Consider the following 24,449-nt stretch of genomic DNA (forward strand, 5'->3'; position numbering starts at 1 on the left):
CGACTAGCTTCAGAGTTTTAGAAATGCTCAGTGTCCTAGAAAGAGGCTGACATTCTCTTGGATGCTCCAGACTCCTTCGCAGCCGCCACTGAAGCTGCTGTAGTAACTAGGCTTTGTTATTTCTCTTTCTTTGCAGAGGCCTGGAATGCTAAGATTACAGACCTCAAACAGAAGGTTGAGAATCTCTTTAATGAAAAATGTGGTAAGTGTATTTTAAAACGAAAGAAGTACTTCCTGGCTTTTAAGAATTTCCAGAAAGCAGCTGAAATCCTTAGTGCACTGTCCTAGAATGTTTAATGAGGCACATGGTAACTCCCCAATGACGCCCCTTTCCCTCAGCCCTCCCAGAGCGTCTCACTGGCCTCTCTGAATCTCATCGGCCCTCCCTGTGTGTGATGCAGAGGGGGAAGAGTCAGTGTGTGGAGGCTGTGTCAGGCCGCGACCCCATTTCTGAATATTGCCGCCTGTGTATCTCAGTGCATTCAGCCTTCGCTCACATTTCTGTTCTCTTTTAGGGGAGGCTCTTGGCCTTAAGCACCCTGTGAAGGTACCATTTGCATTGTTCGAATCTTTCCCCGAAGATTTTTACGTTGAAGGCTTACCGGAGGGTGTGCCATTCCGACGACCATCAACTTTCGGCATTCCAAGACTGGAGAAGATACTCAGAAATAAAGCCAAGATCAAGTTTATCATTAAAAAGTATGGGAGTGAGGCTAATCTGACCCCTTCCACTGAATGTGCTTTGGCTAACTTCCTGCAGGGCACATCTAGAACCATTTTGAGGGTTCTCCGACCTGCTTTCTAAAGTTAGGTCAGATGCTAGTTATATAAGGGATCCAGTCGGTGACAGTGGGAAATGATGAAATAAGGCACAGTTGTCTGTCCCTACCCACAGTGAAGGGTGTGTCCTCCTCCAGGACATGCCTCTTGTCCTCAGGCTGCTTGCTTGGGAAGGCTAGTGTGGCCATACAGATTTCAATCCCTCAACAATTTAGAATCCAGATTGTGTCCCTCCTCAAGAGAATGCTTGCTGATGATTTTGGGGTACGTTAACACTGGACCTAATGAATAAAAGGGGAGAAATTATAATACTCATCAGTTGAGCTGATATCTCCAAGCTGTTGGTTGTATGATTCAGGAGAAAGGACTTCAAAGGGATTGAGAATTTTAACTATTAAACAGATTTTAAGTTTCACTTCTCCATAAAATCCCTAGTCGTTCACTACTAGAGATAATTAAGAATCATATGGCTGCCAGCAAAGACGCATTCACTTACGTGGGTGTGTTTTGAGTCTTTGGAACATGGAGATCCTTGTGTTAAAGTTTGCTGTTGTTTGGGTATTATTTTACTGATGAAAATTGCATCTTACCTTCATCTCCAGGCCTGAGATGTTTGAAACTGCCATTAAAGAAAGCACTTCCAAAAGCCCTCCAAGTAAGTATGATCGGAGGAAGAGCATTTGAAACTAATCCTGCTTACAAAAATACTGATTCAGAATCTGTGCTCTCATTGATCAAGGAGTCCCCCAATAATGCAGATCCCACTTCCTTGGGGCCTGCCCATTCCATGGACTCCTTCCTCCAAGGGCGTGTCTGCCCACCCTTCTGAGGCCTTCCTCTGCCTCTTGTGACCTTGTCAGCATGTGGCTAGAACCCATGGGCTGTCTGTCCTGTATTCCTTGTTGCAGCCATGTGGCCAGGCCCTCCTGTCTCTGAGCCTTGCATTTCTCTGTGGACATCCTGTGTGCCCCCTTTCCATCACAATGCCTTGTTTGGGGTGTCCTGCCACCTCCTCACCCTTGAGGCATCCCCAGCTCCACTTCTTGGGAGACTAATGTTCTGTGAATGACTTGGCAGCCATGCCACAGAATATTGGTATTAAAAACATAGGCCTTTGTTTCAAGGAGAAGTATGGCATCATTAAAACAACTGCGATTTCCTAAAGGCAATCCAGCCTGCTCTCCTAACACTCAACTCTGAACCCGGGTCAATGTCCATTTGTAGTGTCTGTCAGCATATTTTATATATATATATATGTGTGTGTGTGTGTGTGTGTATGTGACCATAAAATAGAGATATAGGAGACAAGCTCTAACAGTTCTCCACTCGGCTGCATTTTATAGTCTAGATAATCGTCATTCTTCATCCACTTGGTTTTTCTTATGTGGATGGTTAGGCCAAATTCTTTCGAGTGATTCTGGATCTCATTTAGGAGGCTCTGCAGTGTTCTCGGGCTTGATGAAATCTCCACAATGTCACCCACAAAAAGGACCAATCTGGAGGACTTCACCATCTATAGGGAATCCCTCTTTGACTTCGGACTCTGCGCTGGATCTCCTCCATAACACTGGTGAACACCTTTGGCGAGCGTACATCTCCCTCTTTCATGCCTCACTTGATAAAAGGATCATGGGGGGTCAACAGTGCTATCTCTGTCATATCTTTTAAAGAATCTTGAATAATTTTGACACATACGAGGGAGACAGATGCCTTGTTGGAGGAGAGCTTTTAAGGTGCCATTTTGCTCTACTCAAACAAAAGCTTTTTTTAGACAGTAAACAGCCCAGTGGGGTTTTGTATTCTCTACCTCTTTTCAGCCTATCCTGTAATGGTAGAGATGAAGTCTGCTGTAGAATACTATTTGCAGAATTCTGATTATTCCCTTTTAATTCCCTCTTCAGGCACACCCCTGATGTGTATGTGTTTGTGCAAAGATTTTCAATCTCGTCACAATTGCAGGTAGTTGGGGAATAGTCAGAAAGGTTGCCTTTTGGGGGCAATCGGGACTGAGGGTTTTTGGCCCCATTAGTGAGTCTTCCCCTCCTTCACATACCTTCAGAATGGTATTCCCTCCAGTGAGGAGCACCTTGGTATAGAATCCGGCTGCTTCTCCTCTCTTGCTCTCCTTTGGTGCACATCCACAATTATGGTGTTCAGCAGAGTCCAGTGGTGGTTTTGGTGTCCCTTGTTTGGTATACAAAAGTCTCTGCGGCCATTTTCTGTCTTCTCCTTTTTCATCCTTAAATGCCGTCAATGGCTTTGCTTGGTTGGGTCTTTTTTTTTTTTAAACTGATTTTTCCCCTGTACTGTTGCTTCTCACTGTTTGATGAAGGTACATTACTCATGATCTTTTATACTTTCCTTCTCCATAAGGTTTTATAAATAAACTCACATGCGAAAACAGTGACACCTTTGGATGCCCGTATCTCTTCGCTATTATTTGCCCAAGGGTGGCATTTTTTAAGGTTCACTCGGCCTCCCTTGTTAGAACAGCAGCTTTATATTGGATAAGCCGCTGTGTACAAATGTAACAATGAATGTCATTGCCCTTCCCACCATTCCTGTCTTTGCATTGTAGTGTCAGTGACTAGTTTGAAAAGGTCAGGTTGGAGTTTTTCATTTCTTTTGTTCCTTACCTTTTTCTCCTGTTTTATTTCTTTAGCTCTGTGTTTTCCTCTTTGCTCTAAGAAGTGATTGATTATATGTGCAGCTGATTAAGGAATCACTCCCACAGTAATAACAAGTCACATCCTGTCATTTTTTTAACATTATTCTGGAATTTCTGTGTCCCTGCGGATGCTGTTCTCCAGAGGTGGTTTTCGTGATAAGCATGAGTGAGACTTCTGTATGGGGTCTGCAGTCCTTGGCCTCTCGTTCCCTGCTTCTGCCCTGTGCTCTTCCGCCTTTGCATTTTCCATTTGCATGGACATCACTAAGTATCAGAGTCCATAGTGTTTTAATTTGGAGGCTCTTATCAAGTTCTTTGTACAGTGTGTCTACTTCTTCACCCTGTGTGGTGCATAGGTGGCCATCTTTATTTTCTGTGGTCTTTTTGAAAAATTCAGCATGAGCTTATGAGCACATAGTGCGATGGGAGAGGACCCAGAGTTCTGCAAAGGGATGTTTCCTGTTGCCTGTGGGCACCAGATAAGACTGACAGTCATAGTGAAGTCCTTTGTTTGCCTTTTCCAGGAGAACCTGTGATCCATCCTTTTTCTGCAACTTCTTTCTATCTTCTGATTTTTGTTTATCAAAAAAATGGCATCGAAGACCTAGGTTGAGTTCCTCTAGTGTGTCTAGTTGTTGTCACTGGGCATGGATCTCATATTCAGGGTACCAACCATCAAGTTTATCCTTACAAACAGTTTTAAAGCTGTGGGGGTCTTAGCAATCATTTCCTTGTTTCTATTGCTCTGCCACTTTTACTGCAAGCAGGGGCGGGGGGGGGGGGTGCTACACAGAACCGGGCACCCTTTTGAATCTTGTCTCTTTGGCCAAAGCATTCATTACCACACAGCCAGCCTTCTGGTGATAAGTGAGCCTCTCCAGATGTCATGAAACTAGCCCTGGCAAATGGGCAGACTCTCTTTGCTGGGACCAAGACGAGTCTTGGCAGCAAGGAAGAGCCTGCTCGCTGGAACTTACTGGAGCCCAGAGCAGGTCTTTGTGAAGGTTCAGTCTTCGATGAAATGAATCAAAATGAGAAATCTTCATTGTCTAGAATTGGCGAGTGCATCTCATTTGTTAATTCACTAAGGGCTTTGGGGGTGGTTCTCTCCTACATAAGCAGTTTACTTGGTCAAGTGAAAGATAATAAGAGGAAGGCCATAGACTGTCCTCAGGCACCCCAAGGTCTTGTCACATGTGCTGTGTCTGTGAAAAGAGCTTGTTTTCCTCCTGTGCTGTCCTACACAGTGCAGACAGGGAGTGCTGGCCATAGCTGGAAAGCTTAGGAGAGGCGTGCACCCATCTGGTGCCGGTCTAATGCTAAGTTTCTGTTTTAAGGAAAAATGAATTCAGCCAATGTCACCACCACAGCGGCAGGAGTGGAGGACCTCAACATCATTCAGGTGACAATTCCAGGTATGTGCTCAGTTCTGTTGGCTCTCCAGGGGTCTGTGGCTCAATTGGTGTCATGAGATGAGCGACCGTGCTGTGTGCAAGCAGCTGGACTGCCCTCAGAAGGAGACTGAGGCTGCAGCCTCTAGTGGGTTTTAGAATTGAAAACAATGTTCACATTTATTTAAACTTAATAACCCAGGTAGATGCGTCCAGCTAGAAATGAGATTACTGATAGAGTTCTGTAGCAAATATGGAATTGGAGCATTTTACATTCACCTGCACTTGTGTGAAGAGGGTGCATTAAAAGCTTTGAATTTTCCTTTAAAATCTTACTAGATGATGAGAGTGAAAGGCTGTCAAAAGTGGAGAAGGCCCGCCAGCTGCGAGAACAAGTGAATGACCTCTTTAGCCGCAAATTTGGTGAGTCGGGGGCTTTTCCGGGCCAGGTTGGTCAGAGCGACACATGGACTTACTCCAACTGCTAAAGTCCCCAGGCTCTGCTGGCCCCGGCTGCAGTGGAGGCAGTGCCGGCCAGAGTACGGGGCTGGAGTCTGCCAGACATCGGGTAGGCTGTGGGGCCACGATGACTCTGCTTCAGCTTTCACTCTTCTGTAGGTGACCCTGGGGTCCCTCCCTTCTTCCTCAAGATTGTTTTTGGGGTAAGGGGGAAGCATTTATTAAGCTCCCACTGTGTGCCAGGCCCTATACAAATAGCTCATTTGATCCTCACGATAACCCTGTGAGGTAATTGCTGTTTTTATCCTCATTTCACAGTTGATGAAACTAAGCTTAGGTGACTTCTCCGGGTCACGTGTCTAGGAAGCATCTGAGGTGGGATTTGACCTCTGGTCGCCCAGCATCACCAAACTGTCTTGGCTCAGCAGAGCTTTGACTTTCTTGTCTCTAAAGGGTGATGGTACCATGTGTGCTGGTTGACTCATAGGATTATGGTGAAGGTCTCTATGTGGTGTCTTAGTTAACTGTGGAGAGTCTTACTTCAGTGATAACTGTCGTGTGCTTTAAAAATACTGTTAGAAGCATGAAGGTGATTCCATGTGCTCTTCTCCCTGTTCTCTGGCCCAGGTGAGGCAATCGGCATGGGCTTTCCTGTGAAAGTCCCATATAGGAAAATCACCATCAATCCTGGCTGCGTGGTTGTGGATGGGATGCCCCCCGGGGTGGCCTTCAAAGCCCCCAGCTACCTGGAGATTAGCTCTATGAGAAGGATCTTAGATTCAGCAGAGTTTATCAAGTTCACTGTCATTAGGTAAGTCTCCTAAGTTGTCCCTCCCTGGTCACTATCCTGGTCACAGGTAATGATGAATTCTGACCGTCTGTTTTCTACTTCTGTGAACTAGTGGAGAACGGGCCCTTGGAAGGCCCAGCGTGCTTGTGCTCACTGCAAGCAAAAGCAGAAGCTGACTGTCTGTGATTGCAACTGAGAGTTCACTAAATATAGTCTAGGGATGGGTCCTGTTCTCGCAGAACTGAGAGGGTAACAAAATATATGGGAGATAGGGACACTCTTATACAAAACAGCACCTGATATGGGCTTAAGAAAGTGCTGTGGGGCAGCTAGGTGGTGAGCACCAGCCCTGGAGTCAGGAGGACCTGAGTTCAAATCCAGCCTCAGACACTTGACATTTACTAGCGGTGTGACCTTGGGCAAGTCACTTAACCCTGATTGCCTCATCTACCCCCCTCAAAAAAAAATAAAAAAAGAAAGTGCTGTACCTGGACTGTTTGAGGTTGAGGTGCTATAGGGGAAGACTTCCTGGATGCACCCAGGGCGGCTTAGGCTTTGAATTGGCCTTCACTAGACGGGCAAGAATTCAGCTGATTGGAGAAGGGGATTGATTTAGGGGGAGCTTCTTGCCATAACTGGTATTACGTGGAAAATAATCCTGTGGGAAAACGTTAAAGGCCATGTGGGACCATTTGAGCCATTGAAGATTAATATGACCAGTAAATAGATTGGCTGTTTCAGTTGTGTCAACTCTTGTGTGACCGCATTTGGGGTTTTCCTGCAAAGATCCTGGAGTCGTTTACCATTGCTTGCTCCAGCTCATTTTACAGATGAGGAAACTGAGGCAGACAGGGTGAAGTGACCTTCGTAGTCAATACAGCTAGGAAGTGTCTGCGCCCCCAGCTGCCCCAGCCACCATCTGTAGAGATGACATAAAGTGAGTGTAGTGTCCCTTGGAAGGGCAGATCACAGGGAGGAAGAGCCGGGAGTGTCCTCCACCTGCACTTCCGTTGTTCTTAGTAGAATGGGGCAGGTACTGGGTGAGTGTTCACAATAAAATGTTGCTGCCGGGGCTGATTGTTTTTGAGACTTAGGGTGTTTTTCTGACCTTGTTCTAGAAGACCCCCCCCGCCTCCCTCACTCTAGATGTGGCACAGCCTTGCTCCGACCACAGTCTTGCCTTCAAACATGTGCTGATTATTCTTTTGATCTCTGGAATGGCATCTTGTGACATACTGTGTCCTTCTTACTCACACTCTCCTACTCTCCTGACCTTTTTTTTTTTTTTTTTGGAGGGCAATTGGGGTTAAGTGACTTGCCCAAGGTCACACGGCTAGTCTTTGTGTTAAGTGTCTGAGGCCAGATTTGAACTCAGGTCCTCCTGACTCCAGGGCCAGTGCTGTATTCACTGCACCACCTAGCCTCTCCTGACCTCCTTATCTGTACCCTTCCCTAGAGTCTTGTCTCTATGAAATACTTAACCTTTCCCACCCCCCTGCCACACACACACACACACACACACACACACACACAGTACTGGCCCAACCTGACACCCTGCAGATCCTCTGGCAGGAATATATGCACCTCTGGGCCTTACCCCCTCCCCTTAGTTGCACCTGTTCTAGGTCGGTATGTGACAGGTGTGATCTTGTGGAGATGGTGGCCTGTTTGCTTTAACTCACCGATGAAGGACTTGTGTAGTCAGCAGCTCAGCAGAGCCCTTCCCTGACTCGGGAGGATTCCATGCCCAAATTGAGAAGAATGGGAATTGAATGTTGGAAGGGCTGTCGCGGGCATTTGGTCCAGTTTGTATCTGACAAGAAGTTTCTGTTAGAACCTGCCCCTGCGATGGTTTTTTAGGTTCTGGAGCAGCGTGTGTGGGGGCATCTCTGATTATGACCAAGCGTTGCTTGATCTTGGTTGGAAGCTTGCCCCTTTTCCATTTGCCTCCAGTATTCCCAGCTCTGCCTTAGGCCATAGCCCTCTTCCATGTGATAGTCTTTGGACTATTTAGCGGTATCTCTCACTCCTCCAGGACTTAGCCTGACAAGATCTTCTTCTTTTTTTTTGCTTTTTGGAGGGCAATTGGGGTTAAGTGACTTGCCCAAGGTCACATGGCTAGCATGTCAAGTGTCTGAGGCTGGACTTGAACTCAAGTCCTCCTGACTCAAGGGCTGGTGCTCTATTCAATGTGCCACCTAGCCACCCCAACAAGATCTTTTTTTAATCATGCCTCGCTGACCCAGCGCATCCCAGCAGCACATCGTGGCCCCTTCCTTGGGCTATCCAAGCCCATAGCTGCATTGTTTCAGTCAGGGGCAGTGTGGCTAACACTCCTGCCTTCAGGGGATGACCAGTGAGTCACAGGGTGGCCACCACTGTTTCCTTTAGCCCATGGGGCCTTTCCTAGTGTGCCCTAGGTTCGGATCTGTTCAGAGAACACCTACATTATTCTGCCTTTGTTCTTGGATCTCTAGTAATCTTGGTAATAACCTTCTGGCTTTTGTCCTCAAACTGGTTCTTGGGGCAAGGCATTGAGCTGGAACTTGTCTTATTGGTTGGCTCTCTGCCTCCTAAAGCCCCTACTAATCTCTGATGTCAGCCACCAGCCCTGATAAAGATGATGGAGGTATGGGTGGGTGCAAGAAATAGGTGGTCACTGAGAAGGGAGCTGTCACTGTGCTGACAGCAGTTTTCAGATCAGTGGTGGAGAGCGAGTTGTGGGGGTGGGGGGAGGTTGGGGCAGTAATAAGCTCCTTCTTGAGTAAATAGAGTTTGGATATGTTTAAGCCTGTAGAGGAGAAAGATACACATTGAAACATAAAGCACCATGCCTCTCTTTTTCAGACCTTTTCCAGGACTTGTCATTAATAACCGTGAGTATTTCATGAGATTATAGGAATTGGGAAGGACCCTAATAACATCAGTGTTCAGTATGTTGTCAAGTGTGACGCTTCCCTTGCTCATTGTTCCTCTATCTCTGCACTAGGCTGTTCACAGCCCCAGCCCCAGAATATCAGTTCATTTTGGGGGAGGGAGACAGAGAGAGAGTCTCTTTCTATTGCTTGAGTTTTATTGGCAAGACATTAGAACTTGCTAGTCGGACATGTTGGTGTTCTTCTAGTCCCTCAATTTTGAAAGACATTTTACCACATTTGGGAAAACTCAGAAATTAATGCAGGGGAATGATTTAAGCACAATTTGGACCTTAGGGTAGTGGGCATAGCCAGTTACCTGCCAGCCTTGCCCCCTGGACGCGATAAGGCGAGCCAGGAGAGAGTCCACTCCAGAGCAGGCCTTGTTTCAGATGTTCACTAAAAAGTCTAGTTCACAAGACAAATGGCACATTGAAGATGCTTGTGCCTGCCTTGCTGGGCTAGAATGCTATAGTGTGATTAGGAGTAATGCTGCAGCTGATAAAAGCTTTTAAGGTAATAGATTATTAGCTTATTGGCTTATTTGTTAGACATCATGCAAATTCCGATACTGTGACTGGTTGTCATTTAGAAGATGTTTGTATAGCTTAGCTCGGGCATGTTGGCCCATGGAGCGATCTGGCTAGGTTCTCCAGCACTCAGACCGAGGCCTGCAGAGGCAGCTCTGCGGATCCTGGGGCCCCACCTCTGCACAGGACAGCATCCATCTCCTTGTCCTAAGGCTCAGTCAGGAGGCTAGGGAGCAGCAGCACATTACGTGCCACTCATCCAGTCATGTCACTTATTTTCTCAGAGTTGGTTGATCAAACTGAATCAGAAGGCCCAGTAATACAAGGTATGTGCAACAGCCGAAGCCATTGCTCCACCAAGACTATAACATGATAAAGTCCAGACCCCACCGCCACGAGGAGGTGTTGTCAGATTGACCCATGTGTTGAGAGAGAGACTTTCAGGGGACTTGGCATCAGTCTGAGTGGTGGTTGTAGCAATAGTGGCAGGGGGGCCCACAGTGAGACAGCCAGCCTGCTCTGCTGCAGGGCACTGGGAGCTGCGGTGGGAAGGGGCAGGACTGTCGCAGGTGTTGGGGGTGCACTGACAAGCGGGAGCTGTGGGAGAGGACCCGCCTCTGCTGCTTTGGGCATCGGTCCCACATTCCACATGCTCCGCATTGCTTTTTTAGGTGGCCAATGCAGCAAGGTTTCCAGGTAGGGCTTGGTTCTGGGTGTGCTGTTGTTCAGCACATGAGATGGTACATTATGATGCTGAGGCCATGCTGACAGGCTGCTTCTAGCATGAGTGCGTCCTCATTGGGGCACAACAGTCTGGGATAGAGCATTTGTGACTTTTTATCCAGAAGTTTTTTACTAATTATTTAAATCATTGCAACAAACTGTATTTCTTTTTTCTGTCTAGAATCAGCTGATCCAAGCCAGTTGGAGGTTCCTGTAACAGAAGGTATTCAGGGTTGTCAGGGAATTTGTGCTCTCTCTTAATTGGGAAAAGAGGATTGAGTCTTTGCAAAAAGTATTTAAGTAGAACCAAGTGACAGCTTTGTTCTTGTTTCTGCATGGAGATTATTTGTTGGTTTGCAAAAATATATTTTATAACATTTTCTAAGATTACTGAAGGGCTGTGTAATTCATTTGGGCCCTTTTATTTCCAAATTTCGTAGACATTTTTTAGGAATCCTAAACAAGATATAAAGGCTTCCATAGGCTAAAACTCTGGCATAATTTGGACAGTATATTTCTATATCCAGAACATTTTTTTCATAAATAAATACCTAAGACAAGATGAGTTGGTTTTATTGCCACAGAAATGGAATAATTTCCTTGACAATGTTATGACTTTTGAGCATATTGAAATTTCTATTACGCTGTATCTTCATAGAGCAATTAAATGCTTTATTGTGATGAGCTTTCCTGACTGTTGATTTCTCTTTTAGTAGATATAAAGGAAACAGAAGGAAGCTCTCAGATCAAACAGGAACCAGACCCAACGTGGTAGACGTCTGCATTCCTAGGGTAAATGACTTATGTATCAGATGAAAAGGAGAAATTTTGTGAAGCCCTTTGCAGTCCTGAGAGTACTGGGGCAGCACTGTGAGAGGGCATGCTTGTGGACAGTCACGGGACTGACAGTCCAGTCCAGCTGGAGCCTCATTTAGAATGTGCATAAAACAGAGACCCCCACAGTAGCATCGAAACCTCTCCCTCGCCTAGAAAATGCTGGGAAGGAAGAGGGGCCTCTGTAGGTCTGGGTGTGGCTGATGGGTGAACCCTAAAAGGCTCCATGCAAACTCTCTCTTAGCGTGTTTATCATCGATGAAGCATCAGTAGCTCAGCACTGGGGAAGTTGCTTGTCTGGGGTGGTCATTTGACTTCTCCATGAAAATAATAATTGTACTTTTCCTAGTAAATGATTGGGAGTCAGGATGCTGGGGTTCTACTGAATTGGCGAGTTTTTAAGAGAAATGTAGCCCCATCCTCTCCCCTCATCGAATGATACATAGATGGCACCACGATGTGGTGAAGTGATATTCAGAGTCTTCAGTTTTTCCCCATCAAAGAAGAAGTGCGACGGCCCGGGCCAGACCCTTAGTGCCATGAGCTCTAATGGGGAGAGGGTGTCCAGTTTTGTGTGGGGGTTGTTCTTTCAGTTATTTTGTGGGCTGGTACGTGAAAATGGCAAGTTTAGAAGCTGATGTGGGGGTAGTCGTCGGCCCCTGCCCAGCATCCCCGTGAGCATCAGGGGCCACATTTCAGTGATTGCAGTGATTGTGGTAAACAAGACGGTCACAGCCAGACTTCAGACTGTCGTCTTGATGAAGGTGAAATTCATGAAATTAAGTTAATAGATTTTTCTTTATTCCCTCTCTAGCTTAAAAGTGTCAGTGGTTGAGAAGAGTGCCGGAACTGTTACAGCCGCAGCTGTGTAATATAATTGTATAACAGAATTACCTTCTATACAAACCTTTTTTTCTACTTTTAGATAGAAATGTCTACTTTTTCAGCAGTTCTGTGAATTGAATTAAAGAGCAGAGTGACTGTAGATTTGGAATGGCTGGTTTACTTTGGAATCTATTCTAAGGATTTTGCAGCAGTGCTGGAAAAAGGACCGGATGAATCTCATCGGTTTTTGTTTTGTTTTGTTTTGTTTTTTACGTGATCAGCACAGACTTGAGAAATGGTGTCGTTTTCCAGCCAAGGGAAGATCTCCAGCTGGACCCCTCAGCTTTGCAGTGAAGAAAACACCTCCCGACGATCGTTCAGTTCTTTAGTTTTTCTATTTGAAAAATCATTTCAGTGATTTTTGGTTCCCGTTTCTCCTTTAACGGCTGAGTGGACAATAGTATATGTATATTTGACTGGACTTTTTCCTACGCTATCTATCACGGTTCATGTTTTTCATAAATAAAAAAACCACCTGGTTCACCTGACAGTTAGTAAGAGGTCAGTATCTCAGTGTGTGGATAACAATGAACCCTCTTCCCATTTTACTTATTTTTGTCCAAATAAAGAGTGCATGATGTATCCGAATAGTAGCACAGTTAAAAATCAGGTATGGAAATTTGGGCAAGCTAAGTTCCATGCTGAAGCCTCCCTGTAGCGTGACCTGCTAAGGCGTGGGACTCAGTAGCATGGGGGGAGGGAGGGCGTCCAGCTTGGATGGGGTCTCGTTCCCGGGAGCTCACCTGCCATGCTCTCCTCCCAAAGGCGGCAGCCGAAGCAGCGTTAGAGGGAGGCTTCAGTGTCATGTTTAAGAGGTTTAGAAGCTAATTACGCATCCTCTGATATCTTCCCCACACTTTATAGGAGAACCTTTAAATGTGTTGAAATTTCACAGACAAAAAAATTGTATGATACCAGCTCTATGAAAAGCTAGAAGATGTGACGGTTTAGAGTTTCCTTAGCTTTGCCACAATATTCACAATGGAAAATTATATGACATGGTAGCAGAGTAGACCTTTTAATGTGTTGCTTATATTTTACCTCAAATTAAATTGTAGATATAGGGTAATAAATAAAATTCATCCATGCCTTTCACACACTAACTCATTCTTTCTAAAGTGTTTTCATGATTCGGTCTCTGGGGGTCCTCGTTTGGGTTGGGGGACGACGACTGGTGGAACAGATCTGAGGGTGGGAGGTCAGTCCCCCACAGCAGGTTTGGGGTGTGGGCAGGTGTATTCAGATGTCCCATGGCCATTGTGAGGGGCGGAGGGTGCTCAGAGAATACACATGAATTCCAGCATCCGTCAGCCTTTGCCAAGTAGAACCAGGAGAGCAAATGCATGAGTCCAATCCCCTATTGTCCCTAAGTGGAGGACCTCAACACTTTGATGATCAGACTACCCTTAGTTGGGGAAGGAGGCTTCATGGAGCCTGTATAGTGGGGGGTGATAACATGTCAACAAAACGGTGTGGCTCCTGAGGTCAGGGATTGGAGAGCAAATCCAACCCGGACCTGGGACCCTGCCTCTAGCCAGAGGGGTCATTATTTTACAGATGGGGAAACGAGACCCAGTGTGGTGAGAGACCCCTGGGGTGCCCTTCCTGCTTGAGTGAGCCTGGGCAAGTCACCTGAGCTTTCCTTTCTCCAGGCAGCTCAAGATGCAAGTTGCAGATGGGCGTCCTTGGGAGCTCCCTAAGCCAGTGGAGGCAAAGTTACCATTGAATGTGTTGGCTGTTTTGTGTCTGGCATCTGAGTTCCTGGCTCTTCCAGGCAGTGAATGACCCAGTCTCATTGAATAGTCTTTCTCTTCTGAAGTGACCCTAAGAAAGGGGGTCCTGGGAGAGCAGCTCACTCTGGAATCTTCCTGGGTCCCATGAAAGGGCCTGCCTGTTGTTGGCAGATTGAAAACTAGGCAGTCAGTGCCCTGGATCAAGTCAAAGCCATCAAGGTTCCTGTCCCACTTCTGCCACTTAGCACTATGTAGTGATTGCAGGCAGGTGGCATGGGCTTACTGCATAAAAGGAGGTGACTGGCCCGGATCCCTTCCTAGAACTGATTTTCACCATTTAGTTACGTGTCATGCTTTAGCTTTTCCTCCTGAGAAGCTAGGGCTTTGTCGGCACCACCTACGCACAACCAGTCTGGGCAAAGGGGAAGCCAGGCATGAGGCCCCTAAGCTGGGTGTTGGCACCGGCCTGTGGCCTCCTGACTCATGAGGCAGTGGGAGGTTGGACAGAGGGTATCGCCCAGCTCTCACCTGGAAGAAGGAAATTGTCCTATTACTGATTCAGAATGATGGAGAGACCACAGCAGTGGGAAAGTTAGACTGACTTCAGGAAATAGACTTGTGCTATCCACCTTAATCAACTATAGCCAGTGTTTGCTTAGGGCCTTAAGGTTTTCAAATCAAACTTGTGAGGTTGCATTTACAGGAATCATTGTGACTCTCAGGGCAGTACCTGCCACCTGGCAAGCAGACGTTTGATAAGCATTGCTTTGCATGATGCTTCTTAATTGGAAGTCTGTGCTGGGGCTTTTTGTGCCATAGTGACTGACTCCTTAGTCACATAGTGACTCCTTCACGGAAGGTGGTCTTCTCAAGTTAAGCCTTCTCTATACATTCGTGCTTACATTCTTACTTGCCACAACCTTCTTTAATAGGGCAAATGTATATTTTAGTCAGTGTCTGAATGAGCACTGGCCAGTTGTGGGTTGTACTCTCATCAGTGATGAGATACCCGGAGAAGAAACCAATGTCTCCTTTTTAAAAGTTGCCTGGGAAATTTCCTTGCATAGAATCACAGACCTTCAGAGCCTTCAGGGGCCTTGTAGTATGTGACATGTAGCATTATTGGGCATCGAGGCAGAGTCCAAAGACAATCCGATGAATTCCTGGGCCTACATTTGACTTGGCCGAGAGCTGAAGCGAGCAGCACTTCTCTTTGCCTGTGCATTCCCATTTCAAGAGAACACCAGCTAGTTTTTAGGACACAATGCCAAAGAGCTTGGGATCAAAAGAAAACAGTGACTAAAGGCTGGGAAGTATATGAGGTGTTACATTGATTCTCCTTACCAAAATCACCGGGCTCCATGTTTGGAACAGAATTCTAGAGGCCAACTCCATATGTGAACATTAGCTTAAGGCTTGTCCATCTTCTATTCAAGGCCTTCCGTGACGCCATCCACCAGTGCCCAAGAGCCCAGCTATGGCGGATGGTGCTGAAGCACACCCTCTGCAAATTCCACTTTTTTTTGCTAGTTCTGCCATCTGAGCCCAAGCAGAACTGATTTCTCTTCCATATGGTAGCCCTTTTCTATAAAAAAAAAAAAAAAGCAGCTGTCTTATTCAGATGAGTGGCTGCCAGTTCCTTTACCCGGTCATCATATGGCATGGTCTACAGGCCCCCTGCTCCACTGTGTCCATGTCAGCCCTCGATGTTCTCTGCTTCCCTCTCAATTTCCAAGCCCCGTTTCTTTTCACCAGGATAGATGTCACCAGCTCCTTGGCTTTCTAGTCTTTTCACCCACTGGTCTCTCTTTCTGAGTGTGTCCCATCCCATCTATAAATTGTGCTCCCTCCTGTCCTTTGTAAAAATACAGCCTGAACTGGACACAAGACTCCTAGTGTGGTCTGGCATCACACCTTGATTCTGGTCTTGACGCTTTAGCTAGTGCTGCCTCAAGTAAGAGTTGTGCTGGTGTAATGTAATGCCAAGGAAAGGCAACTTCCCAAGGTTCAGAATACCAGCATAGGGGCTCTCCATTTTATTCAGTGACCAACCAAGAACAGAGAAGATCAAAACATGACATCATTCAAAATACAGCATTTACTAAAAGTGATTAAATAATCTCCAAGGACTACCCCACCCCAGGACCTTCCAATCATTCAATCAATTACAAAGTCTCTGTTCTAAATACTTCTCCACCCCTAGGCTATACCTTAATTAAGTCCACCACAAAGCCCCTCTTCTCAAATGGAGATTAGTTTCCAAACATAAGTAAAGTACCTTCAATTGTCAATCACAGAGCACAATAAGGTCAAAAGTTCCCCACCCCTGGATCACAATTGAATCTACCCCAGAGTTACATCAAGTTTAAACACAGCACTTAATACCCAAATGGAGGTCTTTTCTTCATCTTGACACGAGGCAAGTTCTCAGCAATCTTAGTTCCTGGGGAGACAAGGCTTAGCAAGGCCATAAGATACATTGCCAATCCCTTCATGAATTTATCCTCTGTCTGTAGAACAGTCCTAGAACCCCTGAACACATTAGCAAAGCCCTCTCCCAGGATTTCTGTAAACATACAACAAGAAAATCCTTCTTCAGGGCTTCTGAACCAACAGAAAGGCTCCCAGACCACTTAAAATGAGAACCATTTGCTCCAAAGGCCAGGAAGGCCGCTGGAGCGGGCGCTGTGGAATGCTTGGAGCTTCGTTCGTCATCAAAAATGCCCAAGGCATCCACTGCATCCTGAGCCAAGTTGTCTTCAGTTATGTCCTGCCACTGGAAGGGAAAGTGAGGCTGATAGCCTTGCTGCAGCTCTGCCTCACTTACAAGTCAAGGCATCACCCTGTGATGTCGATGGTCCTCTTTAAAAACAAAGGACAGCATGCGGTGGCTAGGTGGCGCAGTGAATAGAGCACTGGCCCTGGAGTCAGGAGGACCTGAGTTCAAATCCACAAAAACTAGCCATGTGACCCTGGGCAAGTCACTTAATCCCAGATTGCCCTCAAAAAAAAAACCAAAGGACACATAAAAAGTGGTGAGAGGAGAGCCCTGACAGGTGGGATCAGGGAAGGAGGTTTTGTGTAAAAGTGCTGAAGCTGTACCTTAAGGAAGAGAGTGACTCTGGGAGGTGCCAGTGAGAAGGGAGTCTATTGGAGGTTCAGAAGTGGGTGGGGAATGGAGTGCTGTGTGTGGGGGGGAAGAGGGAAGAGCTTGTTTGGTTGGATAGTCAAGTGTGGGAAGGGGAGTGATACATAACAAGCTGGAAGGATAGTTTGACTCAGCTCCTGCCCCCAAAGAGCTTTAATGAGGAGCAAAGGGGTTGGGGGCACGAAAAGACATGCAGTCAACACGAATTTATTAAGTGCCAGCTCTGTGCCCGGATACTGCGTGAAGCCCTAAATGTCCCTGCCCTCAAGGAGCTTACCTAGAAATGGAAACTAAGGGGGGTGTCTACTAGAGAATGTTTGAATAAAATGTGATATATGAATGTAATCATGTAAAAAATGATGAAAAGAACGAATTCAAAGAAACTTGGGAAGTCCAAACAGGCCCAATTCAGAATGAGGTAAGCAAAGGTGGTGGGGTGAAGGCAGGCACTCACCAGAACTCTCCCTCAAACCCCTCCAAATGCCTTTAAACGATGACTCTAGACCAATTCTAGAGTGGCAGAACCCACAAAAAGATGATGTGAAATAATTTTGCAGTCCAAGACGATGCAGGTCAGCAGAAAAGGTCTTTTGCACTAGAGAGAGGAGAACAGGGCAGATCAGGTACAAATCAGTATCAGGCCTCCGGGCCACTGAATCGGTGGCAACAGCGGCAGTTTCCAGGCCTCTCGTCCACAGACAGGAAGGGGATTGGACAATGTGTCAGAAGGAGATTTGCAGGGGTCCCTTTACTGGCACCGGGACAGGACTCTCTTGCATTGCTGGGTCACAGTCTCAGTGCAAGGAGAACTAGAACAGAAGAACTTATGGCTGCAAGGAAGAAGAGACTCTGGTCACAGTTACAGGGTTGGAAAGAGTGCTTGTGGTCCCTCAAATTGCACAGTACCAGAGAGCAGCAAACATACCTCTTTAGATCAGAATACCCTGAAAAAGCCCAGAGTGTCCAGGTCCCCAGAATTACCTCTGAAATAGCTGCACAAAGATCTTGAAGTTTGGGACAGTGCCCCCTACACTTGGGAAGCAGAGCCTCACTTTAGCATAGAGTTAAAAATCAAGAAATAGGTTGGAAAATGAGCAAACCATAGGGGAAAAAAAACTGACCATAGTAAATTACTATGGTGACAAGGCAGATCAAAACATACATTCAAAAGAAGACAACGAAGTCAAAATTACTGCATCCAAAGCCTCAAAGAAAATTATGAATTGATTTCAAGTCAGGGAAGAGCTCAAAAAGGATTTTAAAAATCAAGTAAGACAGAGAAAAAAATTGGGAAGAGAAATGAGAATGACATAAGAAAATCATGAAAAAAGAGTCAATAGTTTGGCAAAAGAGGCACAAAAAATACTGAAGAAAATAACACCTTAAAAAACAGACTGGGGGGCGGCTAGGTGGCACAGTGAATAGAGCATCGGCCCTGGAGTCAGGAGGACTTGAGTTCAATTCTGGCCTCAAGCACTTAACACAAAAACTAGCCATGTGACCTTGGGCAAGTCACTTAACCCCAATTGACCTCCAAAAAGCCAACAACAACAAAAAAAAAGCCAACCCAAAAAAAAACAGATTAGGCTAAATGGTAAAAGACACAAAAATCCAATTAGTAGAAGAATGCCTTGAAAAGCATAATTGGCCAAATGGAAAAAGATGTAAAAAAATTCACTGAAGAGAAGAACTCCTTAAAAAGTGGAATTGGGAGGCAGCCAGGTGGCACAGTGAGTAAGAGCTCTGGTCCCAGCGTTGGGAGACCCAGGATCAATTCCAGCCTCAGATACTTGGCACCCACACAAAATAACTGGCTGTGTAACCTTGAGCAAGTTACTTAACCCCAATTGCTTAAAAATATGTAGAATTGGCCAAATGGAAAAGAATGCACAAAAGTTCACTGAAGAACATAATTCCTTAAAAGTTAGAATGGGGCAAGTGGAAACTAATGATTTTTTGATACATCAAGAAACAATCAAACAAAATCAAAAGAATGAAAACACAGAAGAAAATGTAAAATATCTCATTACAAAAACAACTGACCTGGAAACTAGTTCCAGGAAAGATAATTTAAGAATTATTGGACTACCTTAAAATCATGATAAAAAAAAGAGCCTAGACACTATCTTTCAAGAAATTGTCTTGATAGTCTAGAACCAGAGGGTAAAATAGAAATTGAAAAGATCTACTGATCACCTCCTGAAAGAGATCCCAAAATAAAAACTCCCTGAAATGTTGTAGTCAAGTTCCAGAGCTTTCAGATCCAAGGGGAGATACTGTAAGCAGCTAAAAATAAACAATTCAAATATCATGAAACCACAATGAGGATAACACACGATTTAGCAGCTTCTATATTAAAAGATCAGAGGACTTAGAATATGATATTCCAGAGGGCAAAAGAGCTAGGATTATAACCAAGAATCAGCTACCCAACAAAACTGATCTTGTAGGGGGAAAACTGGTTATTCAATGAAATACAGAAGTTTCAAGCATTCTTGGTGAATAGAAAATTTAATTTTCAAATATAAGAAGAAAAAAAGCATTAAAAAGGTACACAGGAAAGAGAAATCATAAGGGATTTGATAAGGTTAAATGGTTTATGTTCCTGCATGGGAAAATGATATTTATAACTCCTAGAAACTTTCTCATTATTAGGGCAATTAGGAGTATATGTAGACAGCAGAGATGTGAGTTGAATGTGATCATGTCTAAAAAAAAAAGGTAAAGGATGAGAAAGAAGAATGCAGTAAGAGAAGGGGAAAGGGAGAAGTAGAATGGAATAAATTATCAGACAACAAAGTGGCCTGAAAGGGATTTTTGCAGTAAAGGGGGAAATGGGGGAAGCAGGGAGGGGAGCACACAAACCTTACTTTCATCAGAACTGACTCAAAGAGGGAATAATATAGACACTCAGTTGGCTGTAGAAATCTACTTTACCATACAGGAAAGTAGGAAAGGAAGGAGATAAAAGAAGGTGGGGGGGGGAGGTAACAGGAGCTGATAGAAGGGAGGGCAATTTGGGGGAGATATAAGTTAGAAGCAAAACAGTTTTGAGAATGAACAAGGTAAAGAGAAAATAGAGAAATAGGATGGAGGGAAATACATAGTCGGTAATCATTACTGTGAAAAATAAATTTTACAGTGAGTTTCTTTGATAAAAACTTCATTTCTCAAACACCTAGAAAATGGAGTTAAATTTATAGAAATAAGAGCCATTCCTCAACTGATAAATAGTCAGAGGATATGTAGCAGCAAGCACCCCAGCATCCCCAGGGTGGCTGCCAACACAGGTTCTTAGATCTGCTTTTCTAAAGGAAAGCAACTCAAAATGGGTTAACATTCTTACTTTAATCAAACATATGTCATTTACCTAGCTCAGGGGAAAAAGGTCAGCACCCTGCACTTAGAGAATACAAACAAGTTATAAGCAGAAGTTACAAGCAGACAGAGAAATATCAGCAGACAGGCTTCCAACTGTCTGACCATTACATCCCTATCTAGTCAGTTACCAGAGAGGGAAGCACCAACATCTGGGTTTTCAAAGCCTGGGGGCTCTCAACGGCTGTCCAGAGTCTCATCTGGTGAAATCACACAACTCTTCTCAAAGTGAGCCCCAAAACAAAACCTCACATCAGGGTATATAATATAGCCTTCTCCTAGGTCAGAGAATGTCACAACCCCCTTGACCCACTGCCCAATCACAAAGTAACAGGTGTGGGCATTCCTGAAAAACAGGCCTCCCACCACAGGCTCCATGGGACCACATTCAGCCTATTAGGGGGCAGAGTATACTTTCAAATCAAGGAAGGTTCTCAGAGTCACTTAAGCCTATCAAGGGGCCTAGGGGCAGGGAAGATCTTCAGATTCCCATTCCCATAGCAGGATATAAACAGGCTGTTTTCAGAAAAATTAATCAAAGCTATCTATAGTCATATAAAAAAATGCTCTCAATCAGTATTGATGAGAGAAATGCAAATTAAAACAACTCTGAGCTACTACCTCACATCTGTCAGATTGGCTAATATGACAGAAAAGGAAAATGGCAAATGCTGGAGGGAATGTGGGAAAATTAAAACTGAGTCTAATATTGGTCCAGCCATTCTGGAACTCCGGGTTATCTCTGACCAGAAAGAGGTAAGCAGAAGTAGAAGAACCATGTATACAATGACACAGCAGTGGAAAGAAAAGTGACTGAAAAATTTAAGAATTCTGATCACTGGAATGACCAACTACATCTCCAGAGGACCAGTGATAAAACATGCTTCCCATCTCTTGGCAGAGAAGTCATGGTCTCAAGGTGTAGACATACCATTTTTAGGCCAATATGTGCTCATATTGTGTAGCTGATGTGTGAATTTATTTGCTTTGCTGTCTTTATTAATAGCAAGGAGAGGTTTTTTTTTTATTTTTGGAGGGGAGTATAATTAGAGAGTAGGGTTAATAATTGTGATGCAAAAGAAATGAATGATGAATGTCAATGAAGTATTTTTTATTTTAAACACAGAAAAGGAACCTGAGGTATCATTTGGCCAAATCTTCTCATTTTAAAGATGTAGAAACTGAGGCATAAGGAATTCAATGGACTTTCCCAGGGTCATGTTGTTAGTAAGCATTTAAAGCATAATTTAAACTGAGGTCTCGATTCCAACTTGGATACTCTATCCTCTAGACCACACTTCTCATTTAATCCGCTTGTCTTTTCCTGTGTGGATAGCTGTTGTTTAGTCATCTGATTCTTTGTGACCCCATTTGGGATTTTCTTGACTTGCCAAGAACAGTTTGCCACTTCCTTCTCCAGGTCATTTTACAGAGGAGAAAACCGAGGCAAATAGGGTTAAGTGACTTGCCCAGGGTCACACAGTTAGAAAGTGTCTGAGGCTAGATTTGAACTCAGGTCTTTCTTACTCTCGTCTTAGAGGGTTATCTACCTAGTTGCTCCATGGAGAGCTAGATGGATCTTCTTGACATGATTATGTATCGTCTTAGAGGGTTATCTACCTAGTTGCTCCATGGAGAGCTAGATGGATCTTCTTGACATGATTATGTATCTTATTCATTAAGCTCTGCAGTGTTCCCAGGCCTCATATTGTCTGGACACTATGATACAGAAATGGCAGCCATCTCATCTATAATTGAAGGCAGTGGGCCCCAGAGAGGAGAAAGGATGAGCCTATGTAACACAGCTAACAAGAACTGAGCCTTAGACCTGAGTCTTTCCACTGCAAGCCCAGCAGGACTTTCCCCCACACCCCACTGCCTCTCACTGTTTAAGTACTTTTCTGTCTGAAATAGAAATCTGTGGTTTCCGGACTTATGTCACGGCTCTGATGAGGGGCTGAAAAGCCAGATGTTAATCATCAGCCTATGGCCATAAGCCTGGCCGGTCCAGAGGACTGAGCGTTCTCTCCCAAGCATGGTCTGATCCTGGGGATTTTCCACTCTCTGTTTTAGATGCAACAATACACCAGCTGGGCCTGATGTCATAGCTTTGGGGCAGTGGGGGGTGGGGAGTTGCCTCCTGGCCTGTTCATGGTCCTGTGAGCATAACTGAAGGTTTACAACACGTGGTCTTTAAATGCCGCCTTGTTAGCCCTGCATTTCACCCCATCTTCCTTTGAGGCCACTTTGTGGTGTAGAGGTAACCTGAGGTCCTTCAAGGCTTGGTCAGAGTACAGTGGAAAGAGCAAGAGATTGGAAGTCAGAGGACCCGGGTTCAAATCTCACCTCTTTCATTTATTCCAGGTGTGACCATCATTTAAACCCCCTTGGGCCTCAGTTTTTTCATCTGTAAAATAAGAGGATTGGAAGGCTCCCTTCCATCCCTAGTTCTCAATTCAATCATTTAACCTCCCTAGGCCTCAGTTTCCCCACCTGTAAAATGAGGAAGTTAGACTAATTGGCCTCTGAAGTTCCTGCCACCTGTAGATTTGTGATTTCTTGATACAAATTATGGCAGGTCTCGTGAAACTGGAAAGACCTCACTGAGGGCAAAGTCAGGACTGTGTGTGTGTCTATTGTCCAGGGACCAACATAGGTTAAGTTGAGCAAAATTCATCACCCAATTGGCCAAAGAGGGATGAGTTCTCTGACGACAGCAGCTTTTGGAGACTAGACACTGAGTCAATTCAATTTAATTCAATAAAAATTATTAAGCATCTCTTCTGTTCCAGGTTCCTATAATTTCTGAGTAGGTCAGTCCTGCTTCCCTCATTCCCTAGCCATCTTATCGGCTCCTATACACACCCTCCATGGGCCCCAGGTTTTGAATTCATGATCACATCAGTATTGCCTTTGTTCCTGAACTGGGTGTGTCAACCTTACTTCCTGATGACTCCATTGACCATCCCTATAACTTTCCCTCCCAGATCACCACTCTTACACATACCCCTCCCCAACATGTGTATCTATGTATACATGTATAAATATTTATACATATGTGTAGATGTGTGTGTATACACACACATATCCCACTAGAACATACGCTCCTGGAGATCAGGGACTGTCTATACTCTCATAGCTGTCTTTCCATTGCATGGCACATAGTAAGCCCTTACTACCTGCTTTTCCATCGATTCATTCGGTTAGTCAGTCTGCATTGGGGGAAGGATCCTTGCTGACAGAATCACTTTTCCTGAGTCTGCTGAGAAGCACTAAATGTAGGCCCTTTTGTCCCCTTGCCTCTGTCACAGTGTCCTGATATAGGCTTAGATCCATAACCAGGAATTTGGGCACTTGGGGAAGGAGGGAGGAAATGACCCCCAGACTCTCTTCCTCACCCCTCACAGGGAGGGAGAGGACGTGGCCGTCAGGAGAGGGGCACAAGTGAGACAGGACCCCCGTTGTCTTCCTGTAGGTACATCGGTCATCCTTGGTGTTGTCATTCACTCATATCTGACTCTGTGACCCCACGGACCATAGCACACCAGTGATGTCCATGGAGTTTTCTTGCCAAAGATGCAGGAGTGGTTTGCCATTTCCTTCTTCAGTGGATTAAGGCAGACAGAGATTAAATGACTTACCCAAGGTCACACAGCTAGTAAGTGTCTGAGGCTGGATTTGAACTCAGGTCTCCCTGACTCCAATATATCCAGTGAGCCACCAGCTGCCTCCCTTATCCATCCTTGGTTCCAAGTGATTACTGTAGAGCTAGGAGGACCCCATTTTACAGATGAGAACACTGAGGCTCAGGGAGCTGAGGTGATACGGAAGCCTAGACCTAGGTTGGAAGCTGCCTCAGAGGTCACCTTACCCAACCTGCTCATTTTATAGGTTAGGAAGTGGGGCCCCAAGGACTCCAGTTGGTACAGGTGGGGTCAGAGGTGGAGCTTTAACCCAGGCCCATCAGCCCCAGGGCCAAGGCACTTTCTGTTGGGCTATCCTACATTTGCGCTTTGTTCTTGAACTCCAGAAATGCTCAGCAAGAACCATGAGGCTGAAGCAACGTCAGTCCAGCTCAGCTCCCACCTGTCAGAGGTGTGACCTGGGGAGACAGACTCAGGCAACCTGGCCCATCCTCTCTCCCTCCATGGTTATGCTTATTCCACATCAGGGCCATGAGGCGCTTCTGAACTTTCCTGCTCTGTATTGCTGACA

The 24,449-nt window shown here is 45.2% G+C and overlaps 1 protein-coding gene across 20 annotated transcripts in view; it reads left to right on the top strand.

Moving 5' to 3' along the window:
* Nucleotides 1-13,078, top strand: part of GTF2I (general transcription factor IIi) — an 89,773-nt gene extending 76,695 nt beyond the window's left edge. For 7 of the 20 annotated variants that reach the window (XM_069089528.1, XM_069089517.1, XM_069089509.1 and 4 more), the window contains 12 exons: nt 137-202; nt 516-699; nt 1,383-1,435; nt 2,213-2,350; nt 4,786-4,863; nt 5,179-5,262; nt 5,926-6,109; nt 8,936-8,964; nt 9,818-9,859; nt 10,438-10,479; nt 10,970-11,048; nt 11,905-13,078. In XM_069089528.1, coding sequence (XP_068945629.1) covers nt 137-202; nt 516-699; nt 1,383-1,435; nt 2,213-2,350; nt 4,786-4,863; nt 5,179-5,262; nt 5,926-6,109; nt 8,936-8,964; nt 9,818-9,859; nt 10,438-10,479; nt 10,970-11,031 — 962 coding nt within the window. In that variant the 3' untranslated portion in view covers nt 11,032-11,048; nt 11,905-13,078. The remainder of the gene's footprint in view (nt 1-136; nt 203-515; nt 700-1,382; nt 1,436-2,212; nt 2,351-4,785; nt 4,864-5,178; nt 5,263-5,925; nt 6,110-8,935; nt 8,965-9,817; nt 9,860-10,437; nt 10,480-10,969; nt 11,049-11,904) is intronic. The other 13 variants (XM_069089521.1, XM_069089525.1, XM_069089522.1 and 10 more) reach the window with 8 other exon arrangements.
* The last annotated feature ends 11,371 nt before the right edge of the window (nt 13,079-24,449 follow it).

This window comes from Petaurus breviceps, unplaced genomic scaffold (assembly GCF_028583685.1).
Source record: "Petaurus breviceps papuanus isolate PSGF00001 unplaced genomic scaffold, PetGlider_PUasm1.0 186, whole genome shotgun sequence".
Classification (NCBI taxonomy): domain Eukaryota; kingdom Metazoa; phylum Chordata; class Mammalia; order Diprotodontia; family Petauridae; genus Petaurus; species Petaurus breviceps.